Source organism: Danio aesculapii, chromosome 18, assembly GCF_903798145.1.
Source record: "Danio aesculapii chromosome 18, fDanAes4.1, whole genome shotgun sequence".
Lineage (NCBI taxonomy): Eukaryota > Metazoa > Chordata > Actinopteri > Cypriniformes > Danionidae > Danio > Danio aesculapii.
The window spans coordinates 52,196,139-52,220,787 of NC_079452.1; the positions used below are offsets into that span (position 1 = coordinate 52,196,139).

Consider the following 24,649-nt stretch of genomic DNA (forward strand, 5'->3'; position numbering starts at 1 on the left):
TGCATAGGTAGAGCTACTTTTTGTTTTACACCACTACAGGAAAGATAAAGGAAATATTATGCGGAAAATTTATATGACTTTGAGTGGAAACTCATTCCAAAATTGCTGGCAGCAAATGCTCACAGAGTGAGAAAAACAAATTAATAATATATTGCAGAACTTTAATTTCTCCACTAAGGAATTTGGATTTTGGAAGCAAATCTATATTCACATTGAGAGCAATAACACTAATGGGCTGTTGAGAGAAATACAGGAAGCCTCCATTACTTGAGTGATTTGAAACTCTGTCAGAGTCATTCAGCTTCTAAAATAATGCTGCTGATTTTTGGCAAAGAGTTTGAGGTCAAAATATTCCCACCAAAAACGAAGACAAGAAAGAAATATAGAAGTGTATTCATCTGAAATATTATTGAAGTTTGAATATTAAAGTGATCTTAAACCGTTTTGAAGAAAGATCACCAGTTATAAACAATAAATAAACAATCAGTGGAAAAACTTTACTTATATACAAAAACTCCACTGTCATGTCCGTATGAAACACTCAAATACATTTTTTAAGTGCATTTTGTAATAATATCAAATTCAAGTTTTATTTTAAAGCTCATTTTAAATACTTTTGCCATGCATTGAAGTGCATTTTGATCTGTTGACAGTCATACTAAACAAAATTGCAAATAACTTTTACACCTTTGAACGTACATGCTCAGCATATATAATTACACCCCACACAAATCTATCTTTTAAATTCATATTTTTAATAGGAAGCTATACAACAGCTTTTCCAAAAAAATAACTTACGATAATGGTCCAAAAACTAGTACACTTAAATTTATATGTTATCTAAATATATTATGTACAAATTTAAAAAAGAGGAAAAATCAAGAGAAGCAAAAACATTGAAAAAATTTGTTGAAATTTTGTAGGTTGTATTTTTTTTTCAATATTTTGCTTGAATTTAATTGTATTATATTTCCATTTCTAAATGTTTGGTGACTAAAATACTATTTTAATCAATATAACTGTTTAATAAATATGTTTTGTTTAAATGCACCAAAATACATTGCCTATATTCACTGAGAAATGGATCAAAATATTATTTTTCAAAATGCTCAATGCTCAATACTCAATTATGCTGATCACTGTATGTGTATGTGGACAAAAACCAGCAGACTGAGGAACAGCTTTTTCCCCAGAGCTGTCTTTTTTTTGAACTCTGCCCCTCACTGACTCACTGACTCTTTTGCCCCCCAATACACCCCCCACACTCCTCTAACTTATACTCCTCACAATCACTGCACTATTTAACATTTGCACATTTAAAGTTTGCACATATTCATTGCACTGGTTCACTTTTTTGAACTGGACATACCCACTGCACATGGACATTTGTAATTATGTTTATCTATCTGCACACTTCTGCTATTAATAATATCCTGTACATATATTCATTTATTGTAAATCTGTTCATAGCTAATACAACCTGTATATAATATTCATAGTACATCCATCTGTAAATATGACCACAGTTTTTCTATAACTGCACTTTATAACTTATACCTGTATCCTGCACTTGCTGCTATTGCACTGCTGGTTAGACCTAAACTGCATTTCGTTGCCTTGTACTTGTACATGTGTAATGACAATAAAGTTGAATCTAATCTAATTTAATCTATATGTAGCCTGATGCTTGTTTGTTAGGAAACAAAATATATTTTCATTTATCACAAATGCCTGACAGAGTACATATGTGTACACATGAAATTATATCCTTCCTAAGTGGGTTAAAATATCACTAGGAATGTTGGTTAACTTCACTTAATAAAATGTTACATTTGTAAATTACATGTTTTTTTGCTTTTTAAAGTAAAACAAACACTAACATATGTATAGTAAAACTAAACAGTAACTGCTGTCAACAAACATGCATTTTGTTCTTTATTTCATGCCACATTATTGTAAAATTGCTGTACATCACAATAGTGTTACAATAATGCAAAATGTTAACATGGAAATTATTAATAATGTATTTAAATACCTGTATTACAGTAGTTTAGTGTAAACTGTAATTTGTACAGTGCTACTGTTTTATATAATATATACTACCAAGATGTTTTTGGAAAATGTTGATCACTTTGACTGACATCTGTGTTAGCCAATTAACTCTACCCCAATCAAGTAATTGACCCTTATGAGCAGTTTGTCCTTAATGTTGTCCGACAGGCTTCACAGTAACATTCAAACATAATTGGTTACAATAAAAAAATGCTGAAAATGTGTTGGTATGGGACTTGCAATTGCATCAAGTAGGCATGGGACGATAACTGGTTTCAAGGTTTAACTTGGTTTTGAAAAGTCAAGGTTTTAGAACCATTTAAATTTTTGTTGTTTGTAAGTTGTTGTTTTTTACGATTACTTTATTGAGTTCTTTTTAGGGCAATGGTAGAAAAGGACCCTCTATATCTAAAGTTACTGGTCAGTCCATGATTCAGGAAACATCTGTAAAACAAACCTCTTATAAACCAACATCCAGCATGCTCTAGACCTGAACAGTGCGGTGGCTTACTTTATATCCAAATAAAGAACAATATCCAAAGATGCCTTTTCAAGTTGAAAAGAAATCTGTGTATTTGAAACTAATGAAGACAGCAGAAGTCAATGATTTATTTTCATTATTTAGCCTGACATGTTTACTATTCAAAATATTTTAAATGTTAAAAAATATATATACCATGTTTAATGTGGAAAAAAGTTGTTGTTTTTTACCCAGACATTTAAAAAGAATAGATTTTAGAGCAATAATTACAATACCATGATTTCATGATTCCATGATATTTTTACCCAAGGTTATCATACCATCAGAATCTTATACTGGCCCATGCCTACTATCAAGTAAGGCTAAGAAATATACAATTTCGTCCTTTCCTGAAACCAAGGGAAGTGATGGAAATGAATACTTTTGTGTGGATGGTCACACCATCAACTGTCAATCAATGATGCTGTAACTTGCTGAATGGATGACTTGAAACACAAGTATCTCTTCTGTTATTGGACCGGAACAGCCCACATAACTTTAGTTTATGGTGATGTAACTTGTGATGTGGAAAAAAAAGCTACCTGGGGACTTGGAAGTTGGCAGATGAGCTATAGCTTAAACTTAAACTCTGAAATCTGTTATGATATTTAATGCACACCTCTCAGTTTTGCCCAGATTCAACCGAAAATAATAAACAGTCTACGCCACTGCTTTTCTCTTGTATGAACAGCCTAAATTAACCTTTTTCTTAATTGAAGTTTTAGTATTGAATTGATCTTAAACCGTTGTGAAGAAAGGTCACCATTTATTAAAATAATCCAATGATGCTCGCTAGTCTAGACAGAACCTATGAAGGAAATCTTCCCCTGCTGAAGTGTGTCATCACAGCAGGAGCAGTTATGAGGCTGAGGTGTGTGTGTGAGTGGTTGTGTCTGTATGCATTCACATGTGAAGAGTCCACGTGCATTAGATTCCAGATGCATCAAAGCACGTGAGGGCCTAAATCAAATGACTGACTCACTCACCAGCCCATAATAAGAAAGCTTGTGGAGTGCTTTCCCGCTGACTGTGCCCAAGGAACCCAGGACAATGTTCACTCCATCTTTAGCCAGATTGAAGCTGGTTCGAGGGGTTTTCTTTATATTAGCCACCACAGATCCATAGACTTTGAGTAACCGCTGCCCTAATCCACTGACCAGCCCATTACTCTGCAACAGAAAACACCAAAACAATATCTGTGTACTGTATATGTGCAAAACAACAAAGAATGCAAAGTTTTCATAATTTTACATACGTAAACGAGTATAGATACATAGACACACACACATACATATATACATATATATATATATATATATATATATATATATATATATATATATATATATATATATATATATATATATATATATATATATATATACACACATATATATATATATACATATATATATATATATATATATATATATATATATATATATATATATATATATATATATATATATATATATATACATATACATATATATATATATATATATATATATATATATATATATATATATATATATATATATATATATATATATATATATATATATATTCGGGTGTAAATTTGTCCCATTCTTCCTGCAAACAAGTCTTAAGGTTGGGAAATAGTATGGGGTCTTCATTGTCGCATTTTGGGCTTCAAAATGCACCACACATTCTCTATTCTCTATCTAGTCAAATAACTGCATCCTCTTCCTCCCTCGCCAGGACTTTGTAATGTGTGCAGAATGTGGTTTTGCATTGTCTTGTTGAAACATGCATGAGTGTTCCTGAAAAAAAGATGTCTTCTTGAAGCCAGCATATTGTGCTCCAAAATCTCTACGTACTTTTCAGCATTAAAGGTGCCATCACAGTGGTGCAAGCTACCTCTGACATAAGCCCATATTATGACAGACCCTGGCTATTGAACTTGTTGCTGATGATAGTCTGGATGATCATTTTCTTCTTTGGTCCGGAGCACACGGCATCCATTTCCCCCCCCAAAAAAATAATATCTGGAATACTGATTCATCTGACCACAGTACATTTTCCACTGTGAGATGGTCCATCCCAGATGCCTCCAAGAGAAGCCAACGGTACTTATGGACACTGTTAACTTAGAGCTTCCTTTTGGCACAGTACAGTTTTAACTGGCATTTGTGGCTGTAACTATGTATTGTGGTACTAGACAAAGGTTTGTCGAAGTAGTCCTGAGCCCATGTGGTGATATCGATTATAGATGAGGGATGATTCTTGATGCCTGAGGGATCGGAGATCACAATAGTTTAGCTTAGGGTTGCATCCTTGTCCTTTATGTACTGAAATTTCTTCCAGATTCCTTGAATCTTTTAATTTTGTTATGCACTGTTGAAGGTGAAGAATGCAAATGTCTTCCCATCTTACTTTGAGGAACATTGTTGTAAAACATTTCAATAATTTTCTAGCATATTTGTTGACAAACTGGCAATCCTCACCTCATCTTTGCTGCCAAAGGACTAGGCCTTTCTTGGATGCTGCTTTTGTACCAAATCATAAACACAATCACCTGTTGACATCACCTGTTTCAAATCACATTATTATTTAACCAATTTACCTCATTACTAGCCCTAAATTGCTCCCAACTTTTTTTTAAATGTGTTGCAAGAACAAAAATTGGAACATGTTTATTTTGAAAACAAACAAACAAACAAACAAACAAACAAACAAACAAACAAACAAACAAACAAACAAACAAACAAACATCATAAGCGATTCATTAAATAATGTTTGTTGTATTGTCTGAAATGAAATACAAACAGACATCCCAAGTGTCCCGGAAGCTCTGCAAATGCAAATGTAAATACAAATGCAAATGCATAAATTAGATATAATGTCCTGACCCAATGGAGGTGACCCAATTTCTCCAGGTCAAAACATAACTTTTTAGATTGCTACATTTATGGACAGAGGCTGTGGATTAAATGTTAGAATGTTGCAAATAATCTGCAGTTTCTTGCACAGACTGATCATCTCACTTCAGAAGGACTCTCCTGTATTATCAGGAGTCAGAGCTAGTAGTGGTTCACTTACATTTCATAAATCAGACCTAAATCTTGTGTTACCTGAGTGAAATTAAAATAACGATAAATTTTCTTTTTGGGCAAATAATTCCTTATATTAAGTGTTAATTATTTACAACAGTCATATAATACCAAAAGTAAGTAAGTAAGTAGGTAAGTAAGTAGGTAAATAAATAAATAAATAGTGATGAAAAATATTGCTGACCTTGACTTGCTCATGCTCATCATTGGCCATCTCCTTTAGAGGACTGTGCTGTTGGCCATTTTTCAAATACATTGCTATTGAGCTTGGGAATCCTACTATTATACCTCCCATGGTCCTCATAGTGCTCATGGTCAATTCAACCTTCAAACAGATAAAAATGTGCATTGATTACCAGATTATTAAGTTAACCAACTTTAAAACATGTTCTTTAAAACACAATTCTGGATTTACAACACTGAAAACCCCCAAAAAACTTTTAGTTAAAAAAGACAAAAACTTTTAATTTAGTTGCCAAAACATGATACTGTATATTTTGTCATGACGCTGAGCCCAAAGCACACTAGAAAGTCCACTTCTGAATGGCTGAAGAAAAAAAATGAAGACTTTAAGTGGCCTAGTCAAAGTCTTGATCTCAATCTAATGGAATCTAATCGCTGACCCTAAAAAGACAGTTCATGCTAGAAACCCCCTCAGATGTGGCTAAATTACAACAATTCTGCAAAGATGAGAGGGTCAAAATTCCTCCACAGCACAATAACAAACTAATTGTAAACTATCAAAAATGCTTGATTGCAGTTGTTGCTGACAAGGGTGGCTAACCATTTAATAGGTTTAGGGGGCAAATACTTATTCACACTGGGCCACACTGTATATAGTTTTGTATTTTTTCCCTAATAATAAAACCTTCATTTAAAACTGCATGATGTTTTACTTTGATTCATATTTAAATTTTTTTGATAATCTGAAGCATTAATGTCTGACAAACACCAAATTTAACTTCGTTTTTTTACAGACCAAAAGTAAATATGTTTCTAAAGCTGAAACCAGAATTGCAATTGGTCACACTTTATTTTAAGGTATAATGGATTTACAGCTATAGCAACCAGAATAACAACAGTCTGAATTAACTGATAGACTGTCAGACTTATATGGGATAGATATGTAGTATACATATCTATTGTCTTGACTTTCAATTTGGATATAGCCACTATACAGTCCAAACTCTTTTGATTATGGGAGAATTAGATGATTTTCGTTTTCACCTTGGAGCAGATGTGGCCTAATGGTTAGGAAGTTGGAATCCTAGTTCAAACAGGAGTGGATGTACTGGACTCTCTCCTGCCTTTGATACCCAACTGAGGTGCCCTTGAGCAAGGCACCCAGCCTCTAATTGCTCCCTGTGCTGGAAGCAATGTGTGCTCCCTGTGTGTGTGTGTGTGCTCTCTCTTCTCAGTTGGTGGGTCAAATGCAGAGGACCAATTTTGAATATGGGTAACCATACTTAACAATACTCACTTCACTTCTGGATCATTTATTGCAGCAGCTGCAAGAAAAGGCTATAAATGATCCACCACCTGCAGCTGCTTACATCTGATATTAGCTAGGTGGTACTTCTACTGTATGTTTACAGACGTAAATATATAAATACAGTTGAAACCAGAAGTTTACAAACACTCTAAAAAAAGGAACATAACCATTTTTTAAAAAATGTCTGATGGTAAATCATACTAAACGTTTACTATTTTAGGTCCATTAGGATTACCTAAATGATTTACATTTGCTAAATGGCATAATAATGAGAGAATTTTTTTTTTTTTTGAGAATTTTTTATTAATTTCTAGACAGTCAAAAGTTTACATACATTTCCTTGGTATTTTTTTTTTAGCTTTGCTTTTAAACTGTATAACTTTGGTCAAATGTTTTGGGTATCCATCCACAAGCTTCTCATATTAGTTTAAAGGAATTTTGGCCCCTTCCTCCTGACAGAATTGGTGTAACTGAGTCAGATTTGTTGGCTGTCTTGCTCACACAAGCTTTTTCAACTCTGCCTACAAATTGTCAATAGGATTGAGATCAGGGCTTTGTGATGGCCACTCCAAAACATTCACTCTGTTGTCCTTAAAGCACATTTGAACTAATTTGGCAGTATGCTTAGGGTCATGGTCTGTTAGGAAGACCCATTTGTGGCCAAGTTTTAATTTCCTGTCTGATGTCTTGAGATGTTACTTCAGTATTTCTACATAATGTTCTTTCTACATGATGCTATCTATACTGTGAAGTGGACCAGTGCCTCCTGCAGCAAAGCAGCCCCACAACATGATGCTGCCGCCCCATACTTCACAGTTGGGATGGTGTTCCCAGGCTTGTAAGCTTTCCTCTTTGTCCTCCAAATGTAACACTGGTCATTATGGCCAAACAGTTCAATCTTAGTTCCATCAGACCACAGGACATGTCTCCAAAAATTATTCTTTTTCCCAGTGTAATTTAGCAAATTGTAGTCGGGCTTTTTTGTTGATTCTGGCTTATTGATTTTCCTATGTTGTTACAAACGGAAGCAGTGTGTTTGAGGTTTTTACTTAAATACTATTCTACAGGTGTGCCTCCAATTTACTTAAATGTTGTCAATTAGCCAATCAGAAACGTCCAAAACCTTGACACCACCATCTGAGCTTTTTTTAGAGGCATAATAATCTTATTGTATGTAAACTTGACTTTCAAGAAAAGTTCATTTTCTCAAAAATCTCTCTCTCATTATTCTTTTATTAAGCATAACAGAAACAAATTTGATAATCCTAACTTATCTAAAAGAGAAAAGGTTTAGTCACATTAACATCTGACTTTTTTTTAAATGGTTATGTGCCTTTTTATACAGTGTATGTAAACTTTTGGTTTCAAATGTATATGTAATTATGTAATGATTTTAAATATAAATACATGTAATGATGTAAAGATGAAAAGGCCTCATATTCATAAATTCATATTTCTTACAAAAACCTCCTAGAACAGTGTCAATTATAATACAGTACTACTGCTGACAGTTATGTACTAGACATGGGATATAGTTTTAAACATTAGAATTACAGATAACCGAAGAGTTTGCAGACTACAGCTTTAAAATCACAGTTTTCTATTCATATATGTTTATTATAATACTTTAATTTAAATGGTCCTCAAAACCCTGTTTACAACTGGCCATCTGACAACTTTGGAATGGTGCAGTAGGGAGTGAATGCATGCTCTGGCTTATGTGCTCAGTAGTTATTGGACTGTTATTATTGGCAGGGTGTGGATACATAGTAATTTGGTGTAATAAGTGTACTAATGAAGCAAGAGGCATGCATAACTGCTTTCCAAAACAAGTGAGATGCACAACAAAGCAAAGCCAAACTAACAAGAGCTGAATAGTGTTTGCTGCTTACCAGAGGATTCAAGCCAGGGATCCGCTTGACCAGTGTGTGACCCTGGTGTGTGGAGTGCTGGAGCTGTGCAAATGTCTTTTCAAAGGCACGTCTGCAGATGGTGCTGGCCAGAGCTCCAAGCCTGCTAAAGATCGGCATGGGGTCAGAAGCTCCAACATAAGGCTCCTGTTGCTCTTCCATACTCCCATCATTCTCTGCAGAAATAATAATAATAATTATGAAGGACAAAAGTGTGAAATGGTTGTATTTTGTGATCTCTTTAAACAGACATATCCTAATAACATTTGTGACAACAAATGACAGCAATTTTTTTTATTAAGAAAAAAAAAATGTTGTTCACCAAGGCTGCATTATACATTAAAACATATAATATTGTAATTATTATTACTATTATTATTATTATTATTATTATTATTATTATTATTTTTACCACTACTACTATATTATTTTACAATTTACAACAGTGGTTTTCTATTTGAATATATTTTAAAATGTATCTTAATTTATGTAATGCCAAACTAAACATGCTACAATTATTATACTATAGAACAACAAGTATACAGCAGCAACCACAAAAACAACTTAATTTTATTCAGCAAGGCTATATTAACTGGACTAAAAGTGTTTCTTAATGCTTCACAAAATTATCACCATGTGATAACATCACCCTAACCTGATTTCACCAAGTAGGATATGTTACCGGATTAACATCTCTGTTAATCCTGGAACAACACTCCAATCAGCCAATCAGAATTAAGGAATACGTTTACCATTTATGTTTAGGCTTAGGTTTATGCACTTCTACTTGATTGTTATCCAATTATTATTTCCCTCTGATTTTGAGAAATAATTTACAGTTTTGGTTGGGTTTAGGGAGATGTTAATCCAGGATCGCATTGTACATGGCAAAATCATGATGTGCCATAACATCATGTGACTAGAGCAGGGGTGCTCAAACTTTTTTGTATGAAGGGTCAAAAAACAAATTTCATTAAGAGCCGTGGGCCGAAAGTTTAAAAATAAATCAAAAACATTGCTTTAAATCGTATTAACTAATGCGGTATAATTTTAAATGATAACTTATTACAAAAAAAAAACAAAAAACATTTATAACACAGTTGAGATCAATGCTGAATACACTAATCAAGCAGAATCTGCCGTTGCCATCATTTGCTCACTGATGTCTCAGAATTGTTCTCTATCCGTTGGGTGACAGTAGTACATTTAGAAAAAAAAAATCTGATTTATTTACAACATATTTCAGTTAGTTTTTGTATCTTAGAAATAAAACAAACAAACATAAAAGGTTACATTAAATTAGAAATTACAGCCTCTTAACGATCCTCCCTGTCTTAAGTCTCCATCTCTTCTCAGATGGGATGGTGGACCAAATCAAAGGTTACCATGGGCCAGCTTTGGCCCGCAGGCCCTAGTTTGGGCATCTCTGGACTAGAGTTATGATATTTAAAATTCAGCTTTGAAACCACAAGGATAAATATAATGTTAAAATATTTTAGATAAAAACTTTGATTCCAACCTGTGAAACATGTTTTTGTTGTATTTTCACCAATGCAGCTTTAATGAGGCTATTAATAAATATATATTACTAATCAATTTTGTCAGCAACAATAATGCTATGACCATGCTTTTATGTTTTCTTTTTTGCACAGGTTTTGCTGTGACAGCATGGCCCACTACTGTGTTATGAATTCCTCCAGGCGAGGAAATGACAAAAACACGAAGCTGGCGGAAGTGAAGAGAGTTTCTTTGCGCTCTCTTCAGGGCAGATTTAGGAATGATGTGAATGAGTAAGGGTTAAAAAGAGAAGTTCCTCAGGAAGCACTTCCTCTTGCTGTATAAACAGAACAAACAGCCAATGTAATAAAGAGGCACATGTCCACTGATCTCAGGGCTTCTCGCTCGATATCCTACCTTAAATGCATTCCAATTCAATTTACCAAGCCAGACAAAACACACACTAAACAGATTTTGTCTGCTGAATGTACCATTAAACAAGGCTGGGGAAAGATACAAGCATGAAAAAAAATGCTCTCATCGTATCGGGATAGAAATAACCAGCAACATGTTGCTTCTTTAAGGACACGTGAGGAAAGAATTAGCAGTTCAATACACTTTTACACTCAGGGATAAACAAAAGATAAGGCAAAAAGAGGCTTCTTTCCAAGAAATGGGGGAATTATTGCCTCTGAGCAGAAAGCTGCAAATATCACTTAAAGAAATTGCCAAACAATTATTATGGTGATAGTATAATATATTAAAATACTATAATATGTTTAAGTATAATAGCATAATAATATTTGTTATGATACTGTATTGTCGCCTCACAGCAAGAAGGTCACTGGTTCGAGTTGCCATTTCTGCGTGGAGTTTGCATGTTCTCCCCATGTTGGCGTGGGTTTCCTCCGGGTGCTCTGGATTCCCCCAAAGTCTAAAGACATGCGCTATATGAATTGATTTAATTAAATTGGCTGTAGTGTAGGAGTGTGAATGTGAAAGTGTCTGGATGTTTCCCAGTGCTGGGTTGCAGCTGGAAGGGCATCTGCTGTGTAAAACATATATATGTTGGATAAGTTGGCGGTTCATTCCGCCGTGATTAATAAAGGGACTATCCAAAGGAAAATGAATGAATTGATGGTACTGTAGTAAATAAAACTAAAACCACTTTCAGCAGTCGCATTAAAATTAAGTTAACTAAGATAAAATCAAAGTAAAACATAAATAAAACATAAAATTATAGTTCAAATGTAAAAATGTAAAGGTAAATATAAAAAAGGTAAAAACTAAAATTTCATATGATTAATTACAATTAACTGAAAATTATAATAAAAAATATTAAAAAACTATTTTAACGATTAATAACGACAGTATTCTCAATATCAATAATTAACACAATAATTTACACTGCGACATATAGCATTTTTGATTTATTATTATTTGATTTATTTATGTTTTTGATTTTTTTATATTTATTGTTATTTTGGGGCGGCATGGTGGCGCAGTGGGTAGCGATGTTGCCTTACAAAATTTGATTAATTGGTTTGATTAAATTATTAATTCATTATTTTATTGTTATGCAGAAACAACTTTGTAGATTGTTGATTTGTAGATCTTTCAATTTAAAAAATTTCAATAATAAAAAGTAATAATAATACTTCTACTAATATGAATGATATATTATTTATTTAAGAAATAATTTATTAATAACAGTAAAAATATATTAATTTTTAACTTTAATTAAAAGTAACAAAAAATGTACAAATAATTTAATTTCAAAGAATTAATATAAAAAACTAATACTACAACTAATAATATACCAAGGAGCGGCACGGTGGCTTACTGGTTATTTCTGTGTGGAGTTTGCATGTTCTCCCTGTGTTCGTGTGGGTTTCCTCAGGGTGCTCCGGTTTCTCCCACAGTCCAAAGACATGTGCTATAAGTGAATTGGGTAAGCTAATTGTCCGTAGTGTATGTGTGTATGTCCTGGTCCTCCAAGTTGGGGGTTGAGCATTGGGCTAAAAACCCACCTCATAAAAATTAAACATCAACATGGTGCGGCTAAATATTAATCGATATAAATGGCCCTTGAAGTAAGTAAGTAAGTAAGTAAGTAAGTAAGTAAGTAAGTAAAAGTATTATTTTGTGATTTGTGTGTGTAATCTTTTTGGTTTACGAAACCAGGATTTTTTTTTGTCATAATGGTGGAAATGGGATACATTAGTTTGACAATCCAGTGAGCAAATTCATCCTTCTGTTAAACCTTGTCATTTGTTCTTTCTATCTATAAATAAACATTCTTTAATACTTTTAGTTTAAGAGAGTATTGCTCTCTTAACAGACATCAAGTAGAAACTCTAGGGATCATTTCAAAAAGAGGCAAAGTTCAAAGCCTAAATAGTTTAGCTCCATCAAATAATAAAAGTATGCAGTTAAGAACAACTGAACGTCTCGGAGGAAAAGATACTGTATAATGATGTGATGAATCACCCTCTTTAAAACATCCTCTTAACAAATGATGCAATTTCAGGCCATGAATGTGACTACGTGCTGGAGGACACATCTCTGTAGCGGAACAGACACACATTGCATGTTTAAAGATGAAAAATTACAATAAACAGACAGCAGAGAAGAAACAAGGCTACTATAGTTCTTCCAATGGATCAACACTTATTTAATCAAACTTTGTCCATGGCTCTAAGACTTTAGCCACAACAGTACATTAAGTACAGTACACAGTCAACCATTATAATATGGCAGTAGCTGTAGTAGTAAATGGCTGTGCGAAGGATAAATCGTTAAGGCATAAAAAGAGCGGTAAGTCTTTAAAACCAGACAATGCAACTTGTAAGTAAAGGTACAGTACTGTATAACTGAAAGACACAGTCAATAATATCCTCTAGAGGAGTAATACTGTCCGTTTGTTTTGGAGATGGCAAGATTAAGGAAGCTGAGCAAGAATTCCAGGACAAAGGGAAGACATACAATGAGGCAGGTAATGATGAAGTTAACAGAAGGAGTCCTTCGCTCTTAAGGCTGATTTATACTATCAACTGGGTCTGCAGAGCGAGTCTCCATTGACTGCACACACTCAGCTGAAAGATGTGAAGGCTTTTATACTTGACATGCTCCCCTTTGTAACATTATTTGTAATTACAACAGGGGGCACCTAAATGTAACTGTTGGCTGACATGACGAAACAGTGGGGAACAAGAATTCAGCAACTAAAGTTACTATATGAATGTATTTAGTCATCTAAAACGGAATAGACTGTGGATAATATACTGTAAAAGGACACTCATGAAAATGTTTCTGAAACATGAAAGTGTAAATAAGTAACTTAGGCCATGTTTAAGTATCTAAGCTAACTGCGTAATTAATGCAAAAACGTTTATAAAATAAACATAAAAAAATATTTATTAATAAAGCATTTACCTCAAAGCTTCAAAGGAAATCTAATGAACTTCACATCCGGCAGTTGTTTTGCATTTCTATAATGTGTTGCATGTGCAAATTCCCCCAGCATACATACCCCTGTAAACATTTCTGGCGAGCATGAAATACATACCAGGAGGTACGTTTTTTTGCAGTTTTTGCGAATCCGCCAGAGGCCGCTGTATACATTTTTTGAGATTTCAAATTTCTCTCGCGAGTGCCATTCGCGCCTGCTCTTCTCGTGTAAATCTTGAGGCCGATGTCAACTGACCAACCAATCGACCGACCGACCGACCGACCAAGCCATCCACCCACCCCCTTCTCTAAACCCAACCGATAGTGTTTTCAAAAGTACTGACTGACCCGCCCACCACCTTCCCTAAACCCAGCCGCCAGTGTTTTCAAAAGCAATCCAGAAAAAGAAAAGCCCTCACAGCCGTCTGGTTTTTACAATATTTTCAGATCTTACCATGTTCTCACCTTCTTATTTAACTTGTTTATTACATTTTTTTTGCCTTTTGTTTTTGTTTTATCTGCTTTATGGAACCGTTCTTCACTGGACTCGACCCTGTTGTTATGCCCAACTCAGGTTAAAATCTGTGGTCTTTGATTGTTAGTTTGATGTGTTTACTGACAGCCGCTTAATGGCCATTGTGAAAAAGTTTTTTCCCTCTGAAGAAATTCTGATAAAGTCAGAAGATTGAGATTTGAGCACACTTTCTGGCAGTGTGACTTTAGCTACAATGAATGTCAAACCAAGAACCAATAGCCAATTATTGAAGCACGCCATGAGGTATCATTTGGATAATGAATGAGTCACAGATGGATGACGTCAAACTCCAGGAGATTTTCCTTGTATGTCCGTATTTGGCATATCCTCATTGACATTCAGTCTAAAATTATGACAACTGAGATCTTACAGTGCAAAATGATTGCCATGCTTCCACAAACCAGGCTCTTCAAGCAGCTAGGCAATTGCCCAAATGATTAGTAAGCCAATGGGCAGTTTGGGTTTTCTTGAATATCACTTCTGACTCAACCTCATTGAATTTAAAGATGCTGAGAAGATGCTGTTTCTTGATTTACCACTGTAGCCAAGATGTATATTTAGTACAGTTGTAGATGGCTTCAGAACATTTCTTTGAGGCTCAGAGGTCATTTTAAGTGATGCAACTCCTCCCCCAAGTGTTAGTTTCAGCACACACAGTCACCAGAAGCCTATGCTCACACAACAGCCTGCCAAACCAGTGCAATAGCTGCAAACCATAAGGTGTCAAGGTGCTTCCCCAAGCACCAGGACCCTTACCTGTCTGGTGATGGACCAGGGACCACAGAAGTCAGTCTGCACTGCTGGAGGGAAGAAAGGGATAGTTCTCACCTCAACCAGAACCCCCCTAAAGTTATCTCATTCACTTCTCACCTCAGACCTGTGGACTCCCACAATTCACTGTTCTGCACACTCTAATAAAGTGCATATTTCCTCTGCCTCACAGAGGTCGCACAAACGCAAACTCCCCACTCACTCTAGAAGAGTCACCACTCATAACAATACAGCCTCTTGGGTCATGACCAGCAGCCAGGGCAGCCATTACAGGCATGTAAAGTTGGGTTCTAAAAATAATAAAATAAAATTACTTCATTTAAGTTACAGACCAGCCCACTTCAGTGGCATTCTCCATACTTCAGTTTTGGAAGTCGAGGCTCACGTTTTCGGTCTCAAAGTTGAAGGGGTGAAAAAAGAGGTGGTTGCGATGGTTTCCGCAGTGAATAACACTTCTGACTTCTTCTGTTTGTTCAAATGAAAGATGGAGGGTTCAGACCCATTTAACACCTCAGCCATCTGAATCACTTGCTCATATGTTGGCCATTCAAGATGTTAACAATAATCCAGAGCACATAGAGCCTGGAAATTGGTTTATTAGAGCAACACATCATGCTGATGCCAAAGAACTAGCGATGATAAAAGCCAACTGCATTGTCACCGTCACCTCATGCCAGCCACATCTGGACCAAAAAGTTTAGCTTGAACACAGCAAACAGATGACAGCTCATTGAAACAAGAGTGTGTGTTCTGCACCTGCATGAGAGAATGTGTCTTTCCGCACCCGCGGGTGGGAGTAGTCTGTTTTATAATTCCACAATTAATTCCAAACCATAAACAAAGCATTGCTTATTACCATTTTCATAGTAGTATTCGCTCCCAGAGGGATATGCTCAGGAAAGAATATCTTAAAATATAATATCATTCTAACTATTTACATCTTTTGCAAATATTTGAGAAATACAGCGCAATAACAGTTGACAAACTTCTTTAAGTTACCTCTTGACTTGAATCATTTGCTTGGTTTCATCACTTCAGTTTTTTTCTCACACTCGAATTCTTAGCTGAACAGCCAATCAGAATGCTCTTTCACCATCAGATGATGTCAGAAAGACATAGTTCTCTCAAATATTGTTCACACATTTGTCTTAATCTATGTTAGTGAACACTTCTCCTTTACTGAGATAATCCATTATCTCACAAGTTTTGTTAATCAAGATGTTAATTAGACGGCATGATTATTGCACAGGTGTGCCTTATGATAAGCTCACACTGAGCAATTGCAGCCCTGATTTTCACTCGCTAACAGGTTTTGTGAAATTACAGCTAAAATCCCCAAATTACAGGTACTCATTCACTCTAGTAGGACATGCAGAAGGAATGATAAAAAAACAGGATCATAGAGTATCATGCTGTGCGAAATGAGTTCTGACTGAAAAACACATCAGGAATGACCTACAGCCAGTGAGAGAGCAGGATACAGGTCAGCGGAGAGTCGAGGAGGAATTATAGACCACAATATCAGAATAAATAAGCTTTACAATGAAATTAAACAGAAACAAAGAAACGTGAGCTTGATCAGTCCCAGCATTAATACATTTCAAAAATATTTATTGTCCTTCAACTATTTTTTCTCTCTTTGCACAACGCAGTCCTTGTCCCCCGCAAGCCCCCAAACACCTACTCCCCCAGAATCTGTTTCTTTTTTCTTTTTGCCTTTTCACTGTAAATAAGCATTCAGTTTACAGACCATTTGAATGGCAGACTATTTAAAATATGTATTGCAGGCAGGGTGCCATTTACAGTCTTGGAGGTGATGTTGAATGATCTTATCATTTCTCGCATGCATTTGTAAGCCAGACAGAGTTGTCAGCAATTGTTTACAGTCATATCATTGACCCATCATGCAGTATGAACATACAGCAACTGAATGGTAACCTAGATAGTCATGCAATGTGAAAACAACGGTAAACTGACAGTTATGGAAATCATGCACACTGAAAAAAATTATTCAAAGATGATTCCTTGGATTTACTCGTTTAATTGTACGTTACGTTACGTGGATTTTACGTTAAGTGGTTGTAAACAATTTATTTGGGCTTAATTTAAACACACTAATTGAGTTGAACATTATTAAATTTAATGTGTTTGTTTAAATTCATCACAAATAAATTGTTTGCAACAGTTTTGCATGCAACACTTTTTTCAGTGCAGTATGAACTTTTCCTTATCTGGCCATAATAAAAGGCCACTTAGAAATGTGCAGTTTTACTTTATTAGGTTATTTACTCATATATATGTTGCTTGGCCCTCATATAAAGTTATGTGCACCCATATATATGCATTATAGACGGTCGTAACAAAAAGTTTAAATATTGTTTTTAAATAATATGCTGTAATACATCTGTAATACATCATTTTGACTTGGCTTCTGAATTCACATTTCTCACAATACCACAATCATAACGTGGTATCTCATCATTCTCTTTCAAAATTATGATTTGATAAATTACTTTTTTCTTTCCTGAAGGAAATTATAATACAAAAAGTATATCTTTTATGACTTCTGTTTTGTTATTCTATTTTTTTCACGTGAACATTATGACATATATTTCATTTTATACTAATCATGTACATTTTTTTTCATATATGACTATTCTATCGCTATTTTTATATTTGAATTATGTTCATCCAACATTTTGATTTAGATTTAGGTTTTGTATTTATATAGTGAACATGAGCTAGTATTATTGTGCACCCATGCAACGTTATCAAAGAAGTCATCTTTTGGGAATTCATTATTTTAACAATGAAGTTCCAGTGACATCTAGTGCCCAACTTTAAAAGTACAATTATTTAGCCATACTCGAATTTACTTTATATTTTATATATTTTTCACTTTATACTTTGTATTTCCCCAATGATATACCACATGGCTATGTTTTGCAGGACAAAAAGGGTCAGAATAACCACAACATAATTAAAATACCTTTCTTGTCTGAAGTTCCAGGAAGGATGCAGTCGATCAGGTTCTCTGTCAGACTTAGAGCCCTGTTGACTCTCCGCTCTGCCAAGTAGACAAGCCTGCTGTTCACGATGTATTGTATGCCGCCACTTAGAGTGTTCTTACTCTGCTGGTACCTTGAAGAAACCTTGCCCAGTACAACATTAGAGCTGTGTTTGAATGGACAGATCATCCCATCCTTGGCAGCTTCCAGGGTTGAAGACACTAGCCCCTTTATGTTCGCTGCCAGCTGTTGTGGAGGAAGCAAACAAACTACCCACATCTTAGCTAAATGTCTGCCCACAGTTAAGGAAAATCCAGTTGACAATTTAGAGAGTAGGATTAGCAAACAGATTTAGACATCCAAATCATTTTACCTCAGCAGGTGGAGACTGCAAAGCTGGTACCTTCTCCTCCAGTCGGTCCAGTCCTTTGCAGGCCAGTGAGTTTGCTGCGACAACTATGAATATTTTTTATACAAATATGTGAGATATGTTAATGTTTTATAACTTGCAGGTGCAACACTTTTACATGGAAGGATACGCATTCAGTAAAAATGTTAAATATTCCTTTCAAAGAGTTTCCCTAGCTAACACTAAGCCTTAATAACTAAACCAAAATTTACGAGGCTGACCTTTAATTTCTAAATCCACTGTTTAACAGATTTTTTTTGTTTACAAAAGCTGTTTTCAAACTTATCAAAACACAACAATAAAATAAAATGAAAATTAATATTGTTATGTGTTTGCGGGGGCATTGAATGGTCAATTATGTGCTTTCTTTTTGCTAACACTGCTAGCCTGTTTTAACACATTGTGTACTTGTTTTCATTGTTTGTTTGCTTGTGTTAGCATTTTGCTAACATCTTTCTAACACACCTTAGCATTTTACTAACTTGAATTAACATGGGGTTAACATGACTTAGACCGATAACATGTTTTAACTTTGTCAGCATGATTTAGCCATTGATAGCATCTTTAGCATGCTATTGATCCAATTAAATCATCACTGTTAACAATATCCTGCAGAATTTACAGAAACTTACTGGCAATAGTTTGCCAGTAACTTACTGTAAATCAATTACAGCAAAAGTACTGTATTTACATTTATAACGCTATTACTGTATATGTAGTTAGACTATTGTATATCATTACTGTAAAACACAGTCATTTTCACAATGCAACTTCAAAATACAGTAAGATACTGCACAACTGTTCGACAGTAAAATTCAGTTTATATTACAGTTCAATTCGCCAGTAACTTACTGTAAATCAATTACAGCAACTACTATACTATATTTACTGCACATTTATAGCACTATTTACCTTGTTGTGTATGTATTTACAGTTTTGTATATCCTTACTGTAAAATATACAGTAATGTTTACAATGTAACTTAAAATACAGTAACATACTGCATAAATGTCCTACAGTAAAATCCAGTTTATATTACAGTTAAATACTGTCTAATTTACAAAAATCGTTAAAAGTGATGCTTTAAATTTTTAACATTTAGCTCTTTAAGATTAATTAGCAACATGCAGGATGTTTATATATTTACACATTTAACAGTGTGTTAGTGCAGTCTATCCCATTTCTTGCATGAATTAACATTTTATTATAATGCTAAAGCATATGGCTAAAATGTTTTAATGGGTTCCAAACTAGTTTTATACTGAAATGTAATCATTATTTGATTTTAACATGCTTGTAACATGCTTCACATCGATAGCATGATTTAACACATATTTTAACACACTGTGAAACATGTTTAACATGTTGCTAACATCTTTTAGCATACTGCAAATCTATGTTATTTTTATACTTTGTTAGTGGCAGATAGACAGATCTAGAGGTCATTCTGATTTGGTGTTCAGAAAACATGTCTTATTATTATTAATGCTGTAAAACAGTAGTCCTTCTTACAGTTATTGGAAAACCTAAAGTTTTTTTTTTCACAATTATTTGATTAATATTTTTATTTTTATTTACCTTTATGTCATAGATCCTTGCTGTACATTATACTATGTACAGTATTATTAAAATTAAAACAACAGAAATATGTAATTAAGTTTACATACTCTCAACATATAGATTTTCATGATACTGAAAAATGGATTATCCAGCAACAGACTGTCCAAGCATTAGCTCATCTCAAAAATGAAATCTACACAGGCAAGTCAAAGCTTTAATAAAATGTAATAAGGTCTCTCGGCAGATTAGTCTATTGTAATACTTAAGTGGGTCCTTGAAAAACTCAAATATTTAACATTGTTGCCCAATTAGTCATATAATCCCAAACACTGACCCCAGAGTTCAGTTTTGCAGTGGCAAACTATAACCTCAATTGCACTACATATCTCAAATGTGAATTTGAATTAATTTGAATCTATTTCTAAAAAATCCCAAGACATATAATAGTTTACATACAATTATTAATGTTTGATAACACGTGAAGGCTTTTAAAGGACCATTTGCAAAACAACAACTTAAACATTGTAAGTGGATAGTATTTGGATAGTAATTTTTGAAATACCAATACTTCCCCAGGTGACTCATTATATCAGGAATCTTTATATTAACCATTAGAACCTTAACCTATTATATTAAATTACTTTTTTGCAATTCAAGCTGTCTAAAATGTTATGTTTAAATATACAAATGAGGCACTATTTAATTTAAAATGAACCAATTATTATTTAGTTTTATTTATTTACAACTCAAAGGGGAAATTTAGTGTTGCTGAAGTGGAGATAAACAACTTTCTCTCTGCTGGAGAAAAAAAAACGGTCTTAAAAGATATTCACCATAATTGAAATCTAATTGATAAATTGATAAAGTGGTATAAAATAAATGCTAGTTAAGTGTATTTTTTGTTGTTCTCATTAAATAAAACTACAAAAAGACACATAAAAGACTGTTAAAAGACAAAAAAAAAATCTAAAATTCAATGTGCATTAAAAAATACAATTCTCTAAACAAATGATATTTTACTGTTATCTAATAAATCACAATTAAATGCCAATAGATTTGTCAGAAGTAAGTGGCATTCAGTGCAATAAACAAATCACTAAAGTTTTAGATTTAACATTGACTTTTCAGAAACTCAGTATCACTACATGTCAGAAGTAATTTACGTGTCGCACTGTGTATAGACAGAAACTCCCCCACTAAAGCATCGATATCCACGTTGAAGACCAAAACAGCTCATTAAAATTTCTGCACATTTTCTAATTGGCAGTATCTCACTAAAACTCTTCCTATACAAGAATAAGACATTGCATGGGCTAATTAATTAGCTTTGTTCTATCTTTATTCTATTGACAAATTTAATGGCAAACTAGAAAATGAATTGCAGTATATTTTCCTATGCAACAGTTTGAGCACATTTGCTGAAAACACAAATACTCTATGCAACTGATAATTTTTCTTGCTAATTCTTGTATTTGCTTTATCTAGTACATTGCACTGCATGGTTTGCTCAGTTGGAATCTTATAATTAAAAAAAGGTGAATTGGGTAAGCTAAAATTGTCCGTAGTGTGTGTGAATGAGTGTGTATGGATGTTTCCCTATGATGTTTTCCAGTGATAGGTTGCGGCTGGAAGAGCATCCGCTGCGTAAAACATATGCTGGATAAGTTGTTGGCTCATTTAATAAAGTAACTAAGCCAAAAAGAAAATTAATTAATTACTATTAGTATACTATAAAACCCAAAAAGTTAAGGTAACCCAAACCATTTGAGGAAACCGATTGCAACAAACCATTTAAGTTGAAAAACTAATCCAAATGAGTACTGTGAACTTAATCCATTTGAGTAAAAGAAGCAACTTGAGCACAGTAAAACCCAATAAATGAAGAGAACTCAAACCAACTGAGTACTGTAAAATCCAATAAGTTAAGGCAACTCAAACCATTTGAGGAAACCGATTGCAACAAACCATTTGAGTTAAAAAAACGAATCTATATGAGTACTGTGAACTTAAATTTAAGTTGAAGTAATGAGGTATTTAATTAACTCATTACATTCAACGCGAGTTCAAAACTCTTTTCAAATGAGTAGATTTAACTTTCAGTGAATTAATTAATATATATATATATATATATATATATATATATATATATAAAATACATATTATAGTGGTATATTTGTTTATTTTTTTTGTCATAAAAGGGTTATGTGGTAAAATCTCAGAAAAAAAATAATTTAGTCTTTTATGGATCTGTAAAATAACATGGCACTTCAAATTAAGCCACTACATGGCTACTGTTTATCAAATCACTGGTTTGCCAAAGTCTTCATACAATATTTAAATTTACCAAATTAATATCATAAACAAAAACATTTTTTAACCTATGTTTGAATGCTTTTTATTATTTTCAATTTTTGTTTGTAGTCAGAAATGACCCTGGTGTTTTTCATCAGTGACCCAAGTGGTTCATAAAATGGAAAAAGACAAGAATAGGTTTTGTTCAAAAGTTTCAGACAATTTTCATAAACTGTTTTGATTCATTGTTGAGTCCTGTAATTATAGATGAGTTTTAGGTCTTTAGAAGTGTTTTATGTTAGATAGAATAAATCCCATTGTCGGAAACTAGGTGTTTGAGACTGCTGATGTTATGCATTGACAGACATATACAATATTATAATAATAATGTGTATTATTATGAGAAGAAGAAGACTGAGACTCACGCTGGGGCTGTAGCACATGGAGGGCAGGTTTCATGCTCCACACAGCCAGGTTTCCAGCCCTACTCACTCCTTTCTCATACAGGCCACAAACAGAGCTTATAATGGGATGAGACTGCTTCGTACTGATGTACGTCTTCTCAATAGATTCCAGAGCAGCATTGACAGAACGAATATTGAGGATTCGAAGAAATACATTCTGTTAGGAAAAACACATTCATATTGAATCTTATCATTAATTTAACAGAATAAGAATGAACTACTTAAAAATACAAATTAGTACATCAAAAAAGTACATCAAAAAACTAAACAGTCAGTTTTTACTCCAAACTTTGTCATACTTATGTGATCTACCTTTAAAATAGACTAGAGCCTTTGTGGACATGCTGATAAACAACACTGACCCTCAAGAAAGAACAGGTGCATTCAAATTAAAAAGTGAAAGACAACAACCTTCACAAAGAAAAACTGAGCTGTCAGCAAGAGGACGCCAACTGTCTCACTATGAAACATTACCTGATCCTTCAAAACTTCACCGGTGTCCTTTTTCTCAGACGCCATCTCCAATAGTCTTCAATGAGCTGCTGAAATATGTGGAGAGAAACTTCAGCTGGTCTAATCCCACATGTACACAAATATCTCGTGACAGAATTATTAGATCATGAGTGCTGCTGCTTACTAGACCATGTTTAAGTCTAGTAATCTCACAAAAAAACTTAGTAGGCTATACTCAAGATAAGGCTGTCAACAACAAATCACAGAAAGACTGAAACAACTGCACCTATGAACACTGGCAATCCTTTCATGATTTCAAAATCTCTTTCTGAATTACATAAATCTGTGTTTGTATTGGTGAATTCCAAAGTCTAACAAACTTTTCTCAATTTACCCATGCAAAAGATTGTGAAATAACAAGTTTCTTACTGGTAGAAAAATGGTTTGATCATTAAATCACACTGCAAAAAATGCTTTTCTTACTTAGATTTTTTTGTATTGTTTGTAGTCTGAATATCTAAATATTCTTGAATCAAGAAGCATTTTAGACAAGCAAAACTTGTTTTGATTTAAGAAATAATATGCCAAAATTAAGTAAGTTTTACCTTAAAACAAGCAAAATAATTTGCCACTGGCGTAAGCAAAACAAGATTACTTTTCTTACACCATTGGTAGATTATTTTGCTAGTTTTAAGGGAAAAACTCACTCAATTCTAACACATTATTTTTCAAAACAAGACTACATTTATTACTTGTCTAGATAATGCTTCTTGGTTTAAGAATTTGTAGACATTTGGACTAGAAACAAGACAAAACCTCTAGGTAAGAAAAGCATTTTTTGCAGTGCACTCATCATCCAGTTCAGCAAAATCCAACAATAATAGGGTCTACTTCAGCCTGAACAATGGAAAAAGACACACATGGAATGAAATTAAAACACAGAAGTTCTAAGGCTTTTTACGTTATTGCGTCACAAACCATTAAATGTTTACCATTAAAACCAGTAAGCTAAATTTGAATGGTTTCTAGTGTTTTGGAGCTTGTTTTTGGATAACATGCCACAAAGACAAAAAAAATACCAGTAGATATTCACAAAGACTATTCGAGTTACATTAAAATCAAGTCTTATTACTAATACAACTCTTTCTATGGGGATTTGGCT

General features: G+C 33.9%; 1 protein-coding gene across 1 annotated transcript in view; it reads right to left on the bottom strand.

Annotated features, from left to right (window-relative positions):
* The window catches only part of plin1 (perilipin 1), a 39,671-nt gene extending 16,050 nt beyond the window's left edge, over positions 1-23,621 (bottom strand). Inside the window, exons 1-7 of the mRNA XM_056478600.1 lie at positions 23,509-23,621; positions 22,996-23,191; positions 18,683-18,765; positions 18,291-18,555; positions 9,031-9,224; positions 5,831-5,971; positions 3,559-3,741 (exon numbers count right to left, since the gene is read on the bottom strand). Of these exons, the coding sequence (XP_056334575.1) occupies positions 3,559-3,741; positions 5,831-5,971; positions 9,031-9,224; positions 18,291-18,555; positions 18,683-18,765; positions 22,996-23,191; positions 23,509-23,553 (1,107 nt within the window). The 5' untranslated portion in view covers positions 23,554-23,621. The remainder of the gene's footprint in view (positions 1-3,558; positions 3,742-5,830; positions 5,972-9,030; positions 9,225-18,290; positions 18,556-18,682; positions 18,766-22,995; positions 23,192-23,508) is intronic.
* Between the last annotated feature and the right edge of the window lie 1,028 nt (positions 23,622-24,649).